We start from the raw sequence: 13,679 nt of genomic DNA, 5'->3' as shown, positions 1-13,679 counted from the left end.
GTTTGCGCGTAAATTTGGTTCAAATTGTTGATTTTATTTTAAGGTGAGATTAATGAAGGCGGTAAAGATAAATGTCGCAAGCTGACATATCAAGGAATGTTTGATTACACAGCGATACAAAAAATATTACACAAAGCGAAAGGCGATACTTTAATGGCTTGAAGTTGTTTCACACTGAACTCAACAGAAAGGTCCGAGGGTTCACATCTGCTGAGGTCCAGCGACCGCAGGCTTCTCCTCTCGGAAGATGGGCACAGTTCTCTCGGGAACGTCGGCCACTTTCCGGGGTCCAGTGATGGTCAGCACTCCGTCCGCCGACAGAGAGGATGTGATCAGAGTTGGGTCCACTCCCGCCGGGATCTTGTACTTGCGGTGAAACTCCCGGGAAATGTAACCGTGTTCATCCTACAGAACAGAAGGTTTGAGCTGCTGAGTATTCATAGAAACATAGAAAATAGGTGCAGGAGTAGGCCATTCGGCCCTTCGAGCCTGCACCGCCATTCAATATGATCATCCAACTCAGTATCCTGTACCTGCCTTCTCTCCATACCCCCTGATCCCTTTAGCCACAAGGGCCACATCTAACCCCCTCTTAAATATAGCCAATGAACTGGCCTCAACTACCTTCTGTGGCAGAGAATTCCACAGATTCACCACTCTCTGTGTGAAAAAAAAACTTTCTCATCTCGGTCCTAAAAGACTTCCCCCTTATCCTTAAACTGTCTTTGATTCACAAAGTAGAGATACCACAAGGAAAAGCTCAGACCAGTCAGCGGTCATTGGTATAGTTCTCAACTCGCCTGTACTCGCTGGAGTTTAGAAGGATGAGGGGGGGACCTCATTGAAACTTAGTGAAAGGCCTGGATAGAGTGAATGTGAAGAGAATGTTTCCACGAGGGGCAGAGTCTAGGACCAGAGGCCATAGCCTCAGAATAAAAGGACGTTCCTTTAAAAAGATGAGCAGGAATTTCGTTAGTCAGAGGGTGGTGAATCTGTGGAATTAAATGCCCCAGAAGGTTGTGGAGGCCAAGTCAATGGATATTTTAAAGGGAGAGATTGATAGATTCACCACCTTCAGTTCCGATTATAGAAATTCCTTCTCATCTCCTTCCTAAAGGAACATCTTTTAATTCTGAGACTATGGCCTCTAGTCCTGGACTCTCCAACTAGTGGGAACATCCGCTCCACATCCACTCTGTCCAGGCCTTTCGCTATTCGGTAAGTTTCAATGAGGTCCACCCTCATCCTTCCACACTCCAGTGAGTACAGGTCCAATGCCGTCAGACGCTTTTTCCTGTGTTAACATGCAGCAACACAACACTCCTCCACACTGAACCAGCACACACATGCACCCTCTGCAGAATTAAATATAGAATCGTTCTTGGAAATCAATTACGAGACAGTAGTCATAAAGTTCGATAACAACACAATGCCTGAACCATTTGTTGTTTGGTGACATTTCTCTGGAACACCAGAGTTTGCAGGGAGACATGATAGAAGTATATAAAATGACGAGAGGAATAGATAGGGTAGACAGTCAGTACCTTTTCACTGGGATGCATATATCCACAGCTTTAAGGTGAGAGGGGTAAAGGTTAAAGGAAATGTGCAGGGCTTGTTGCAGAGAGGGTGGCATGCCTGGAACGCACTGCTGGGGTTGGTGGTGGAGGCAGATGAGACAGTGGCATTTTAGAGACTTTTGGACAGGTACATGGATATGCGGGGATATGGATTATGTGCAGGTAGCCAAGGGTTTCTCTTGGCATTAGGTTTGGCACAGACATTGTAAGCGGAAGGGCCTGCTTTGTGCTGCACTCTTCTAGGTTTTATGTTCCATGGTTTCACTTCACCCAATGGGGTGAGTACAGTGAGCAACAGGAGCGAGCTGATGAACGCAGGCATCACAGTTGGTGCTCACCAGTGGACAGCCACAGGATGACAGGGCAACTGGAAACATTGGCCAGCGAGCAGGAATGTCACACACGGGTGTTCATGTTCATAGGTGATATGAGCATTTGGCCCATCAAGTCTACTCCATCATTCAATCATGGCTGATCTATCTCTCCTTCCGAATCCTATTCTCCCGCCTTCTCCCCATAACCTCTGACACCAGTACTAATCAAGAATCTATCTATCTCTGTCTTAAAAAATCCACTTACTTGGCCTCCACAGCCTTCTGTGGCAATGAATTCCACGGATTCACCACCCTCTGACCAAATGCCTTCACTGTCAATTAACATCAATTAATCCGAAGCGCACTTGGGATGGAAGTGACAAGATTCTCCAACTTTAGATAGTTCCTCTGTCCCTCTCTTCCCCTCCCCCTTCCCAGATCTCCCTCTATCTTCCTGTCCCCACCTATACCCTTCCTTTGTCCCGCCCCCCTGACATCAGTCTGAAGAAGGGGCTCGATCGGAAACGTCACCCATTCCTTCTCCCCAGAGATGCTGCCTGACCTGCTGAGTTACTCCAGCATTTTGTGAATAAATACCTTCGATTTGTACCAGCATCTGCAGTTATTTTCTTACAGATTCCTGGAATCTGTGAACTATATTGCATCTGTCAAATCTTCAGAACTTTCTGGAAACGACTCTAGAGTACCAATGAATCACAAATGAAGTGTAGTTGCCATCTAACCTCAGTAAGTTGCTGAGCCAATGCTAGTTGTTGGAACTGACTTTATAAATACATCTCCTGCTGGGATGAGGTGTCTGATGCACACTGCACTCCCCACCCGCTGACTGACGTCAATCCAAGCTCAGATACGTGACTGCCAGCTTTGGCCAGAGCCCCGTTGAACCTTTGAACCACTGAGTGTAAATCCACACAAGAGACGTCGCCGCCGCTGTGAGAAGTATTTTGCTTGGGCAGCCAGCCTACAACCCAGCGGCACAAATATTGACTTCTCCAACTTCAAGTAACCCTTGCTTTCCCTTTCTCTTTCCATTCCTCACCCATCCTAGATCTCCGACTAGTTTGACTGTCCTGATTACATTTTACTTTGTGTGCCTTTTTGTCACCTTCTCCTAGCTAACAACGATCCTCTCTATATTTTCCTTGACCTTTGTCCCCTTTGATCTCTCGTTTTCACACCTTACCCTTCCATATCTCGAATGCAGTGTGCTTCAGTCTGAAGAAGGGTCTCGACCCGAAACGTCGCCCATTCCTTCTCTCCCGAGATGCTGCCTGACCTGCTGAGTTACTCCAGCATTTTGTGAATAAATACCTTCGATTTGTACCAGCATCTGCAGTTATTTTCTTATACTTCCATATCTCGATGTCTCCCTCCTCTCCTTACTCTGTCTGAAGACGGGTCTCGACCAGAAACATCGCCCATTCCTTCTATCCAGAGATGCTGCCTTTCCCGCTGAGTCACTCTAACATTTGGTGTCTATCTTCACTGTCCGAAGGTTATTCTTCTCCTGTCTGATTGCTCATTGACCAGTTAATAACTAGAGAGGTCATATTTAAATAATTTCTACAACCTGGACATGTTGTAGAGAGTGAAATGTATCTGTTTGTAGAATTGGTGGTATTAACATAACTGACTTGGGGGCGGCACAGTGGCGCAGCGGTAGAGTTGCTGCCTTAGCGCCAGACTACGGGTGTTGTCTGCACAGTTTGTACGTTCTCCCTCCAACCGCATGGGTTTTTTCCGTGCGCCCCCCGTTTCCTTCCACATTCCAAAGGCGCACAGGTTTGCAGGTTAGACGTCTGACGAAGGGTCTCGACTAGAAACGCCACCTATTCCTTCTCTCCAGAGACGCCTCTTGTCCCGCTGTTACTCCATCGTTTTGTGTCTGTCTTTGGTGTAAACCAAGATCTGCAGTTCCTCCCTACACAGGTTAATTGGCTTCTGTAAATTGTCCTTAATGTGTCGGATAGAACTAGTGTACGGGGTGAAGGGGTGGTCGCTGGCCGACGTAGGCTCAGTGGGCCGAAGGGCCTGTTTGTACGCTGCATCTCCAGACGAAAACTAAACTCAATGCAAACAGCGGCCGATTTACAACCAGTCCCATCACCACCTGTATTTCCCATCCGGGCTGAGCATATTCAGAATGCTTCACGGCTGCAAACACACTAAAGTGCTGCCATAGCATTGGCTTGCTTCCAATGGTCTAGACTGCGTCGCCTCAGCAGGTCACCAGCGTAAACAAAGTCTACACCAATTAAAATGTATTGGAAGGAACTGGAAAACCGTTTCAAAATCGTCCAGACGTGATCTGCTGCGGTTTGCTACAGGGGACTTGAAAATCCCAGTGGGGAAAACGTTGTTTACTCGCCCATACTAGTCCCAGCCCTCACTCGGATTAGCAACCTGTAAAGGAATTAACACGTGGGGTCTCTCCTTCCCACCCAGAGTATGTCGCCTGCAAATTCAACTCAACCCACATTTCTTACTCTTTAAAGTTTACCCGGCGGGTGAAGGCGTCCACCAACGAGGATAATCCACAGCGGACGCGGAGAGTGAGACTCACCTGACGCTCTTCATGCTGGGCTTGGATTTCAATAAAGTCGCCCAGGATTTTGACTCGGATTTCCTCTGGGGTGAAATGTTTGACGTCAAGGTGAATTGCAAACTTGTCCTTGTCCAGTCTCACCTGCAAGAGGCAAAGCATGCATCCTGAGCACAGAGTGGACGCCAAGTTCACAAACTTTCTTCTATATTACCCAGGTGATAAAATAGTTGTAGAGAAACATGACCCTGAAACCCCCCAACTCAACTCGGATGGCAGGATATTGTAACAGGGACAGTTCAGTGCACAAGTCCATGAATTATTTGCTGACCGTCTTTCGTGTCCTATGGCTGGGAGAGTAGTTCGTAAGATCTAGGAGCAGAATTAAGCCATTCGGCCCATCAAGTCCACTCAGCCATTCAATAGTGGCAGATCTATCTTTCCCTCTCAACCCCATTCTCCTGCCTTCTCCCCATAACCCCCGATACCCTTACTAATCAAGAATCTATCAATCTCAGCCTTAAAAATATCCATTGACTTGGCCTCCACAGCTGTCTGTACATTATAACCCCCCAAGTAAGTTGATACAACCCGTCCCCAGTAAAATAACTTTAACAAGCTTTTCGGAATATTCTGTGTTACCAATACAACTTGCAGCCACATAAACCCGCTAGCCACTCAAAAACATGCGTTGATTTTTAAAGATGGATCAATCAGGTTTATCTATTTTAATGCACTTTCTGTCCCGATGCAAAAACCCTTTGCTTTCCTCCAACTAATAAAGCTGAGGTTCAAACCGTTGAACCTTGCTCTCCAGACTTTTGTGAAGTGGCCTATCCTTGCAGAGCTGTGTGCAATAGGAAAGGGCAGGTCTGGAATTGGGCCTGCAAGGAAGATATCTTGTTGCTTCTGACATCCAGGAAGGAGAACACCTCCTCTGTAGAGTCTTTCGTGTGGCGCAATGTGATCTAGTATACCTAGAGGTATACCATATAACCATATAACCATATAACAACTACAGCACGGAAACAGGCCCGTTCGGCCCTACCAGTCCATGCCGACCACTCTCTCTGACCTAGTCTCATCTACCTGCTCTCAGACCATAACCCTCCAATCCCCTCTTATCCATATACCTATCCAATTTACTCTTAAATAATAAAATCGAGCCTGTTTTTACCACTTCCACTGGAAGCCCATTCCATACAGCCACCACCCTCTGAGTAAAGAAGTTACCCCTCATGTTACCCCTAAACTTTTGTCCCTCAATTCTGAAGCTATGTCCCCTTGTTGGAATCTTCCCCACTCTCAAAGGGAAAAGCCTACCCATGTCAACTCTGTCCGTCCCTCTTAAAATTTTAAAAACCTCTATCAAGTCCCCCCTCAACCTTCTACGCTCCAAAGAATAAAGACCCAACCTGTTCAACCTCTCTCTGTAGCTTAAGTGCTGAAACCCAGGCAACATTCTAGTAAATCTCCTCTGTACCCTCTCCATTTTGTCGACATCCTTCCTATAATTTGGCGACCAGAACTGCACACCATACTCCAGATTCGGCCTCACCAATGCCTTGTACAATTTTAACATTACATTCCAACTTCTATATTCGATGCTCTGATTTATAAAGGCAAGCATACCAAACGCCTTCTTCACTACCCTATCCACATGAGATTCCACCTTCAGGGAACAATGCACAGTTATTCCCAGATCCCTCTGTTCCACTGCATTCCTCAATTCCCTACCATTTACCCTGTACGTCCTATTTTGATTTGTCCTACCAAAATGCAGCACCTCACACTTATCAGCATTAAACTCCATCTGCCATCTTTCAGCCCACCCTTCCAAAAGGCCCAAATCTCTGTAGACTTTGAAACTCTACTTCATTATTAACTACACCACCTATCTTAGTATCATCTGCATATTTACTAATCCAATTTGCCACACCATCATCCAGATCATTAATGTAAATGACAAACAACAGTGGACCCAACACAGATCCTTGGGGTACTCCACTAGACACTGGCCTCCAACCTGACATACAATTGTCAACCATTACCCTCTGGTATCTCCCATTCAGCCATTGTTGAATCCAATGGCACATGATGGGTGTCCATACAAGGGTTAGCAGCAACTCGCCAAAGTTTTATTGAAGGCACCATAGTCATTCAGCCGATGAAGGGGTGCAAGGTTCATAGAAACACCATCTCACTTCCAAACGCACACCGGTCTGATTTGCAAGTATATTGTTGTCCATTTATTGTTGCTAGGTTAACATTCTGCAATTCCTTACCTATATCATCTGCAAGGTCACACACTGTCCAACCGTTGAGAGGGGTTAGACACAAAATGCTGGAGTAACTCAGCGGGTCAGGCATCATTTCTGGAGAAAAGGAGTTGGTGACGTTTTGGGCCGAGACCCTTCTTCAGACTGAGAGTTAAAAGAGAGTTAGATAGAGCTCTAGGGGCAGTGGAATCAAGGGATATGGGGAGTAGGCAGGCACAGGTTACTGATTGTGGGTGATCAGCTATGATCACAATGAGTGGCGGTGCTGGCTTGAGGGACCAAATGGCCTCCTCCTGCATCTATTTTCTATGTTTCTATGACAGTCGGGGAGAGGGAAACTAGAGGTTTGACAAGATACAGAACAAATCAGATTTCAATTAACCCTGGCATTCCCTCTTACTTCATCCCTTCTTCAGACTGAGGGGTCTGAGAGGGGTAGTTAAATGGAGAGTGCTCAGTGAGGGTATGCCAGGGAAAGAGGGACGGTGAGGAGGTATGGGTGTGGTGGCTGCTGAAACCGTACCAAGCGGCTTTGACCTGTGGAGTCCAGGCCCGAGCAGATAATTGCACCACCTTCTAAAGGCGGCGATGCTTGAGGTAGCAGCAAGCAGGTGAGTCAGTTGTTGCAGGAACCAGGCCTACAACCCTCTCCCTCAGCTTGGACTTTATGTGATGGCTGCAATTGTGTTTTCCCCACAACTTGACCACAGGATGTACTGCATATGGAGAGCACTCTGTGCTGGTAATGTCGTTGACAGTCAGAGAGGGATGGCTGGGCAGTTTTGTTCAAGCTGGTCATAGTGCAGTGTGAATACATCACATTGAATGGTGGTGCTGGCACGAAGGGCCGAATGGCCTACTCCTGCACCTATTGTCTATTGTCTAATATTACTGGCCATTTATCACCTCAAGCCCAAGTTATCACCAAAAAGATGTTTTGAGGCTCCAAGCTTTTCACGGCGTAGATTCACGCCAATGATTCTATACATGTACTCCCTGGTGCATAGAATAGTGAGCAGTGACCAGGGAGGCTGAATCTTCCCATGAGTGGGTGACTGGGGAAGAAACATAGAAAATAGGTGCAGGAGTCGGCCATTTGGCCCTTCGAGCCAGCACCGCCATTCAATATGATCATGGCTGATCATCCAAAATCAGTACCCCGTTCCTGTTTTCTCCCCATATCCCTTGATTCTATTAGCCCGAAGAGCTATATCGAACTCTCTCTTGAATGCATCAGAGGACAGTTTTCCACTCTTCACCCTGATCAGAGGGTTCGACAGCAGCACAGGGGGTTTCGAGGATGGCCCGTCTGTGCAAGTGCGTCCATTCATTGGAGTTTGCCATGGGCTGTCTTCTCATCACCACCGTGCTTCAATCAGCCACAGTCCTCGCCAGCCTGCACTGGAGACTGCTGGAGCATTCTCTCCGTAAACAGCACTCCATGGAACAAGGGATGTGGCTGTCTGAACAGCATCGCACAAAGGCAGACATTGTGGGAACCGCTAACTTATGATGAGGTGAAGAATTGTTCTCAGAGATTGTCTTCAGATGTCTTAAGATTTTAAACATTATAAAACATTTGTAAAAAGTCTTAAAGCATGGAAACAGGCCCTTCGGCCCAACTTGCCCACACCAGCCAACATGTCCCATCTACACTAGTCCCACCTACCTGCATTTGGCCCATATCCCTCTAAATCTGTACTATCCATGTACCTGCCTAAATGCTTCTTAAATGTTGCGATAGTCCCTGTGATTTGATGAATTAATTTCCATGTTTGTCACAGGAAAGGTCACTGGGATGCAGAATTACATCCCAATATCTTGGCAGAGTTATCTAACCTCCACTACGCTGTACACACTTTGCCCAGTGAACCCGGAAATGGAACCTCAGTGTAAGGATGATCACTGTTATGGCTCATCAGAGTAGGAGTTCAAATTACTTGTCATTCGTTCCAGTTTTTAATATTATCTTGCCTTGCAGAATCATGCTTGTTGAAGGGGGAAGAATTTCATGAGCAGAGACACTGCTCCTGTAAAGTGTGCCTGGGGTAGACACAAAATGCTGGAGTAACTCAGCGGGTCAGGCAGCATCTCTGGAGAGAAGCAATAGGTGACGTCTCGGGTCTAAACCCTTCTTCAGACTGAGAGTCAGGAGAGGGGGAAACTGAAGGTTTGAAAAGGTACACAACAAATCAGATTTCAAGTAGCCCTTGCATTCCCTCTCTCTCCATCCCACTCCCACCCTAGTCATCCTGCTAGTTACACTGTTCATATCCCATCATTATCACCTCCTCCAAAGTCAACAATGGACCATTGTGGGCTCTTTGACCATCCGTGCCGGCTCCAAAGGGCAAGGTGTCCACAATGGTCCATTGTTGGCTGTGGAAGAAGCAATAGCGAAGGGATACGATCAGTGAAATTAGCACGATGACTAGGATGGGAGAAGGGCAGAAAGAGAGGGAATGCAGGGGTAACTTGAAATCTGATTTGTTCTGTGTCTTTTCATACCTCTAGTTTCCCTCGGATCTGACTCTCAGTCTGAAGAAGGATCTCGCCCCGAAACGTCACCTATTCCTTTTTCTCCAGAGATGCTGTCTGACCCGCTGAGTTACCCCAGCTTTTTATGTCTTTCTTTGGTATAAACAAGTGTAAACAGTTCCTCTTACACTAAAAACATCTGACCAGACAACTGGCATTGATTATTAACTGCTCTAATGAACTACATTAATTACCTTCACACTCATACCGCCATACAGCATGGAAACAGGCCCTTCTGTCCACTGATTCCATGCTAACCACAACCTCATATTCACACTCAATCAATGCTAATCTCAATTTACTCTCTCCACATTTCCACAAACTGCCCATATTGCACCATCCTGCACCCAAAATGCCAAGGATTACTGGTCTTAATGACTACAGGCCTGTCGCACTGACCTCTGTAATCATGAAAACCCTTGAAAGACGTGCTGGCCCACCTGGAAAAATATCACAAACTCCCTGCTGGACCCCCTGCAGTTTGCATACCGGGCCAATAGATCAGTGGATGATGCAGTCAACCTAGGCCTGCACTTCATCCTCCAGCACCTGGACTGCCAGGGGACCTATGCAAGGATTTTGTTTGTGGATTTTAGCTCTGCATTCAACACCATTGTGCCAGAGCTACTCCACTCCAAACTCTCCCGGTTGACTGTGCCTGAACCCCTCTGTCAGTGGATCACCAACCTCCTGACAGACAGGAAGCAGCATGCGAGGCTGCAAAGCACATCTCGGACCCGCAGACCCTCAGCATAGGAGCACCGCAATGCTCCCCTCTCCTTTACTCTCCCTACACCAACGACTGCATCTCCACAGTCTCCTCTGTCAAGCTTCCTAAGTTTGCGGATGACACAACCTGGATGACTGGAGCGACTAGGCTTGTGTACACTGGAATTTAGAAGGATGAGAGGAGATCTTATCGAAACATATAAGATTATTAACGGGTTGGACACGTTAGAGGCAGGAAACATGTTCCCAATGTTGGGGGAGTCCAGAACCAGGGGCCACAGTTTAAGAATAAGGGGTAGGCCATTTAGAACAGAGATGAGGAAAAACTTTTTCAGTTGTGAATCTGTGGAATTCTCTGCCTCAGAAGGCAGTGGAGGCCAATTCTCTGAATGCATTCAAGAGAGAGCTAGATAGACCTCTTGAGGATAGCGGAGTCAGGGGGTATGGGGAGAAGGCAGGAACGGGGTACTGATTGAGAATGATCAGCCATGATCACATTGAATGGCGGTGCTGGCTCGAAGGGCCGAATGGCCTCCTCCTGCACCTATTGTCTATTGTCTATAACCCTGATTGGACTTATCCAGGATGGGGAGGAATCTGCCGACAGACAGGAAGTGACAGCTGGCGTCCTGGTGCCATCGCAACAACCTGGAGCTCAATGCTCTTAAGACAGTGGAATTGATTGTAGACTTTAGCTCCCCCTCCCCTCCCTCCACTCACCATCAACAGCACCACAGTCATATCCATGGAGTCATTTAAATTCCTTGGAACCATCATCTCCAAGGACCTTAAATAGGAGGCCACCTTCGACTCCACAGTCAAAAAGGCCCAACAGAGGATGTAACTCCTGGGACAGCTGAATAAAAACAATCTGCCACAGGCAATGATGGTCCAGTTTTATACTGCCATCGTAGAGTCTGTCCTCACCTTCTCCATCGTGGTCTGGTTTGGCTCAGCCACCAAGCACGACATCCGGAGGCTGCAGCGCATCGTTCGATCAGCCGAGAAGGTTGTTGGCTGCAACCTTCCCCCCATTGACGAACTGTACACTGCAAGGGCCAGGAAGTGAGCGGGCAAGATCATCTCTGACCCCTCTCACCCTGGCCACAAACTCTGAAGTTCTTCCCTCTGGAAGGCGACTCCAGACTGTCAAAGCTGCCACAGCCAGACATGAAAACAGCCTTTTCCCCACCGAGCAGTAGTTCTACTCAACAACCAAAAGTCTGTAGCCTCCTTTTGCTCTGGTATTTTATTTCATTCAATTTTTATTCTTCACATGTTTAAATTATAACGTTTTATTTTTAATTGTCTACTGTATATCGCGTTGTTATCCTTGCGAGCAAAGCATCAAGGCAAATTCCTTGTATGTATACATACCTGGCTAATAAGTGCAGGAAAATAACTGCAGATGCTGGTACAAATCGAAGGTATCACAAAATGCTGGAGCAACTCAGCGGGTCAGGCAGCATCTCAGGAGAGAAGGAATGGGTGACGTTTGGGGTCGAGACCCTTCTTCAGTCTGAAGAACGTCACCCATTCCTTCTCTCCTGAGATGCTGCCTGACCTGCTGAGTTACTCCAACATTTTGTGAAACCTTCTACTTGGCGAATAAAATATATTCAATTAAATTCAATTCACTTGCCCATTCGGGGCAAATTAACTGCGGCCAATTAACCTCCCAACCTGCAAGTCTTTGGGATGTGGGGAAACCGGAACACCCGGAGTAAACCCACGCAGTCACGGGGAGATTATGCAATGATCCAAGGTCAGGATTGAATCTAGAGTTGTGAAGGTTATGCACAGGAGAATTGAACAAAATAATAAATTGTTCTGAGACAGACCGCACATCGAATTTCATCTCTAAGCAAACATTTTGTTAAGTAACACGAAAAGGACAAGGCAATGTACGAAAGCATAGAAGGTACCTCTGAGAGTCCGGGCTGCAACCAGCTGGGCATCCTGCTCAGACCAGCCGCCCTCCAGTAGAAGGGGTTGGCCAGAGAGAAGTTGAGGAAGGAGTCGAGGTCAAAGTGTTCCCCAAAATGCTGGTCGAAGATGCGGGAGGGGAAGAGGGAGTTCTGGAAGAGGGAACGGCGAAACCACGGGTGTTGAATGGCAATGTCCATCTTGTCGCTTTTGAACGGAAGGAGAGAAGGTTCAGCTTTGTAACTTGTGCCGACCTCAGTCCAAGAAGCGCTTGCAGGTCAGCCCGTGGCTGTGATCTTTATATACACAATTACATCCACCCATTGAACCTTCTGGAAAACTGATGCAAGGCTGATTGAGTCCGTCGTGTGATCTCATTCTTTCGGGAGGTATTATTTTTGGGATTAGAAGTGACACCACCAGTAGCGTGGTCTCTCCACCGTGAACAAAGCTGTGCTGATCAATCCCTTTCTCTGCTGGCAAGGCTGCCGAAGTCTGCCCCAGATGACCTCATAGCCCTTTTCAAAGGGGAGCTATTGTATCGGGAGAGACTTTTTTTTATGATGTTTCATTTTTGTTAACGATTAAAGATTTTAATGCCCCTTTTTGTTCCGATGTGTCTGTGCGTTGGGTCATTCAGAAGCTGAACCGGAATGGCGACGATGATCATCACAAATGTGTCATCCCAGAAATAGGCCAGTGCTGATCAGTTTATAATGCGGCCCAGAGGGTATTTTAGTTCCTGGCTGTGGTGAATGGGACCATTCCTGAGTACTGTGTTACCAACTGATGGCGTCGCTGGACGCTGTTGCCCCCCCTCCCTCTCTCCCTTCCTCCCTCCCACCCTCTCTCCCTCTCATCGACTTATTTTTACTTTTGAGCGACCGAGACATTTTCTGCCCCTGCCCCGTGTGATTATCAGCCATCTCATTGGAATGTGCAGGGGCCCGGAGACACGTCCAGAAACAAGGAACTGCAGATGCTGGTTTATCAGGGAAGGTCACAAAGTGCTGGAGCAACCCGGGGGGCCAGGCAGCGTCCCTGGGGAACACGGGCAGGCGACTACACCACCCCATCCATGTTCTCCAGAGATGCTATAAGAAGATAACTGCAGATGCTGGTACAAATCGAAGGTATTTATTCACAAAATGCTGGATTAACTCAGCAGGTCAGGCAGCATCTCGGGAAAGAAGGAATGGGTGACGTTTCGGGTCGAGACCCTTCTTCACCCTTCTCCCGAGATGCTGCCTGACCTGCTGAGTTACTCCAGCATTTTGTGAATAAATATCTCCAGAGATGCTGCCTGGCCCGCTGAGTTCCTCCAGCGTTTTGTGTCTTTCCCTGGAGACCCATCTCCTCGGAGCAGGTTGCAACCAGGGTCGGGGAATTTAATGGGACTGTACTTGATGCCAGCGTTTAAAAAAAAAATCTGCTAGAATCAGAATCTGCCGCAAGGTTGGGCCAGAGAAGCCAAGGCCGTTTCCTTGCTGGGGTGTTCGCGGAGATGTGTAAGATTGGGAGGGGATCTGATCCCATTAAACGCGGCTGGAGGACAGGGATCCTGGATGTGATATCTGGGCAGTAAGTAGGTCCACGGAGGCTGATCGTGACAGGAACTCGCTGTGAAGGGTGGGGGACGTTTGGAGCCCATCGCAACTCCCAGAGGGAACTAGATCACAACTTGAGGGAAAGAGGCAGGGATCAAGACTGACCCGATTAAAGTCATACGGCGCGGAAACAGGCCCTTCAG

General features: G+C 47.5%; 2 protein-coding genes across 3 annotated transcripts in view; both read right to left on the bottom strand.

The window, feature by feature from the left end:
• The window catches only part of alg9 (ALG9 alpha-1,2-mannosyltransferase), a 166,529-nt gene that overhangs the window by 126,417 nt on the left and 26,433 nt on the right, over nt 1–13,679 (bottom strand). The gene's annotated exons all lie outside the window — the stretch shown is intronic.
• LOC144608803 (alpha-crystallin B chain-like) overlaps nt 24–13,679 on the bottom strand; it is a 57,511-nt gene continuing 43,855 nt past the window's right edge. For both annotated transcript variants that reach the window (XM_078426920.1, XM_078426919.1), the window contains 3 exons: nt 11,929–12,136; nt 4,479–4,601; nt 24–405 (listed from right to left, as the gene is read on the bottom strand). In XM_078426920.1, coding sequence (XP_078283046.1) covers nt 202–405; nt 4,479–4,601; nt 11,929–12,129 — 528 coding nt within the window. In that variant the 5' untranslated portion in view covers nt 12,130–12,136 and the 3' untranslated portion in view covers nt 24–201. The remainder of the gene's footprint in view (nt 406–4,478; nt 4,602–11,928; nt 12,137–13,679) is intronic.

This window comes from Rhinoraja longicauda, chromosome 32, assembly GCF_053455715.1.
Source record: "Rhinoraja longicauda isolate Sanriku21f chromosome 32, sRhiLon1.1, whole genome shotgun sequence".
In the NCBI taxonomy this organism is placed as follows: domain Eukaryota; kingdom Metazoa; phylum Chordata; class Chondrichthyes; order Rajiformes; family Arhynchobatidae; genus Rhinoraja; species Rhinoraja longicauda.
This window is presented reverse-complemented; position numbering and strand designations above follow the sequence as displayed.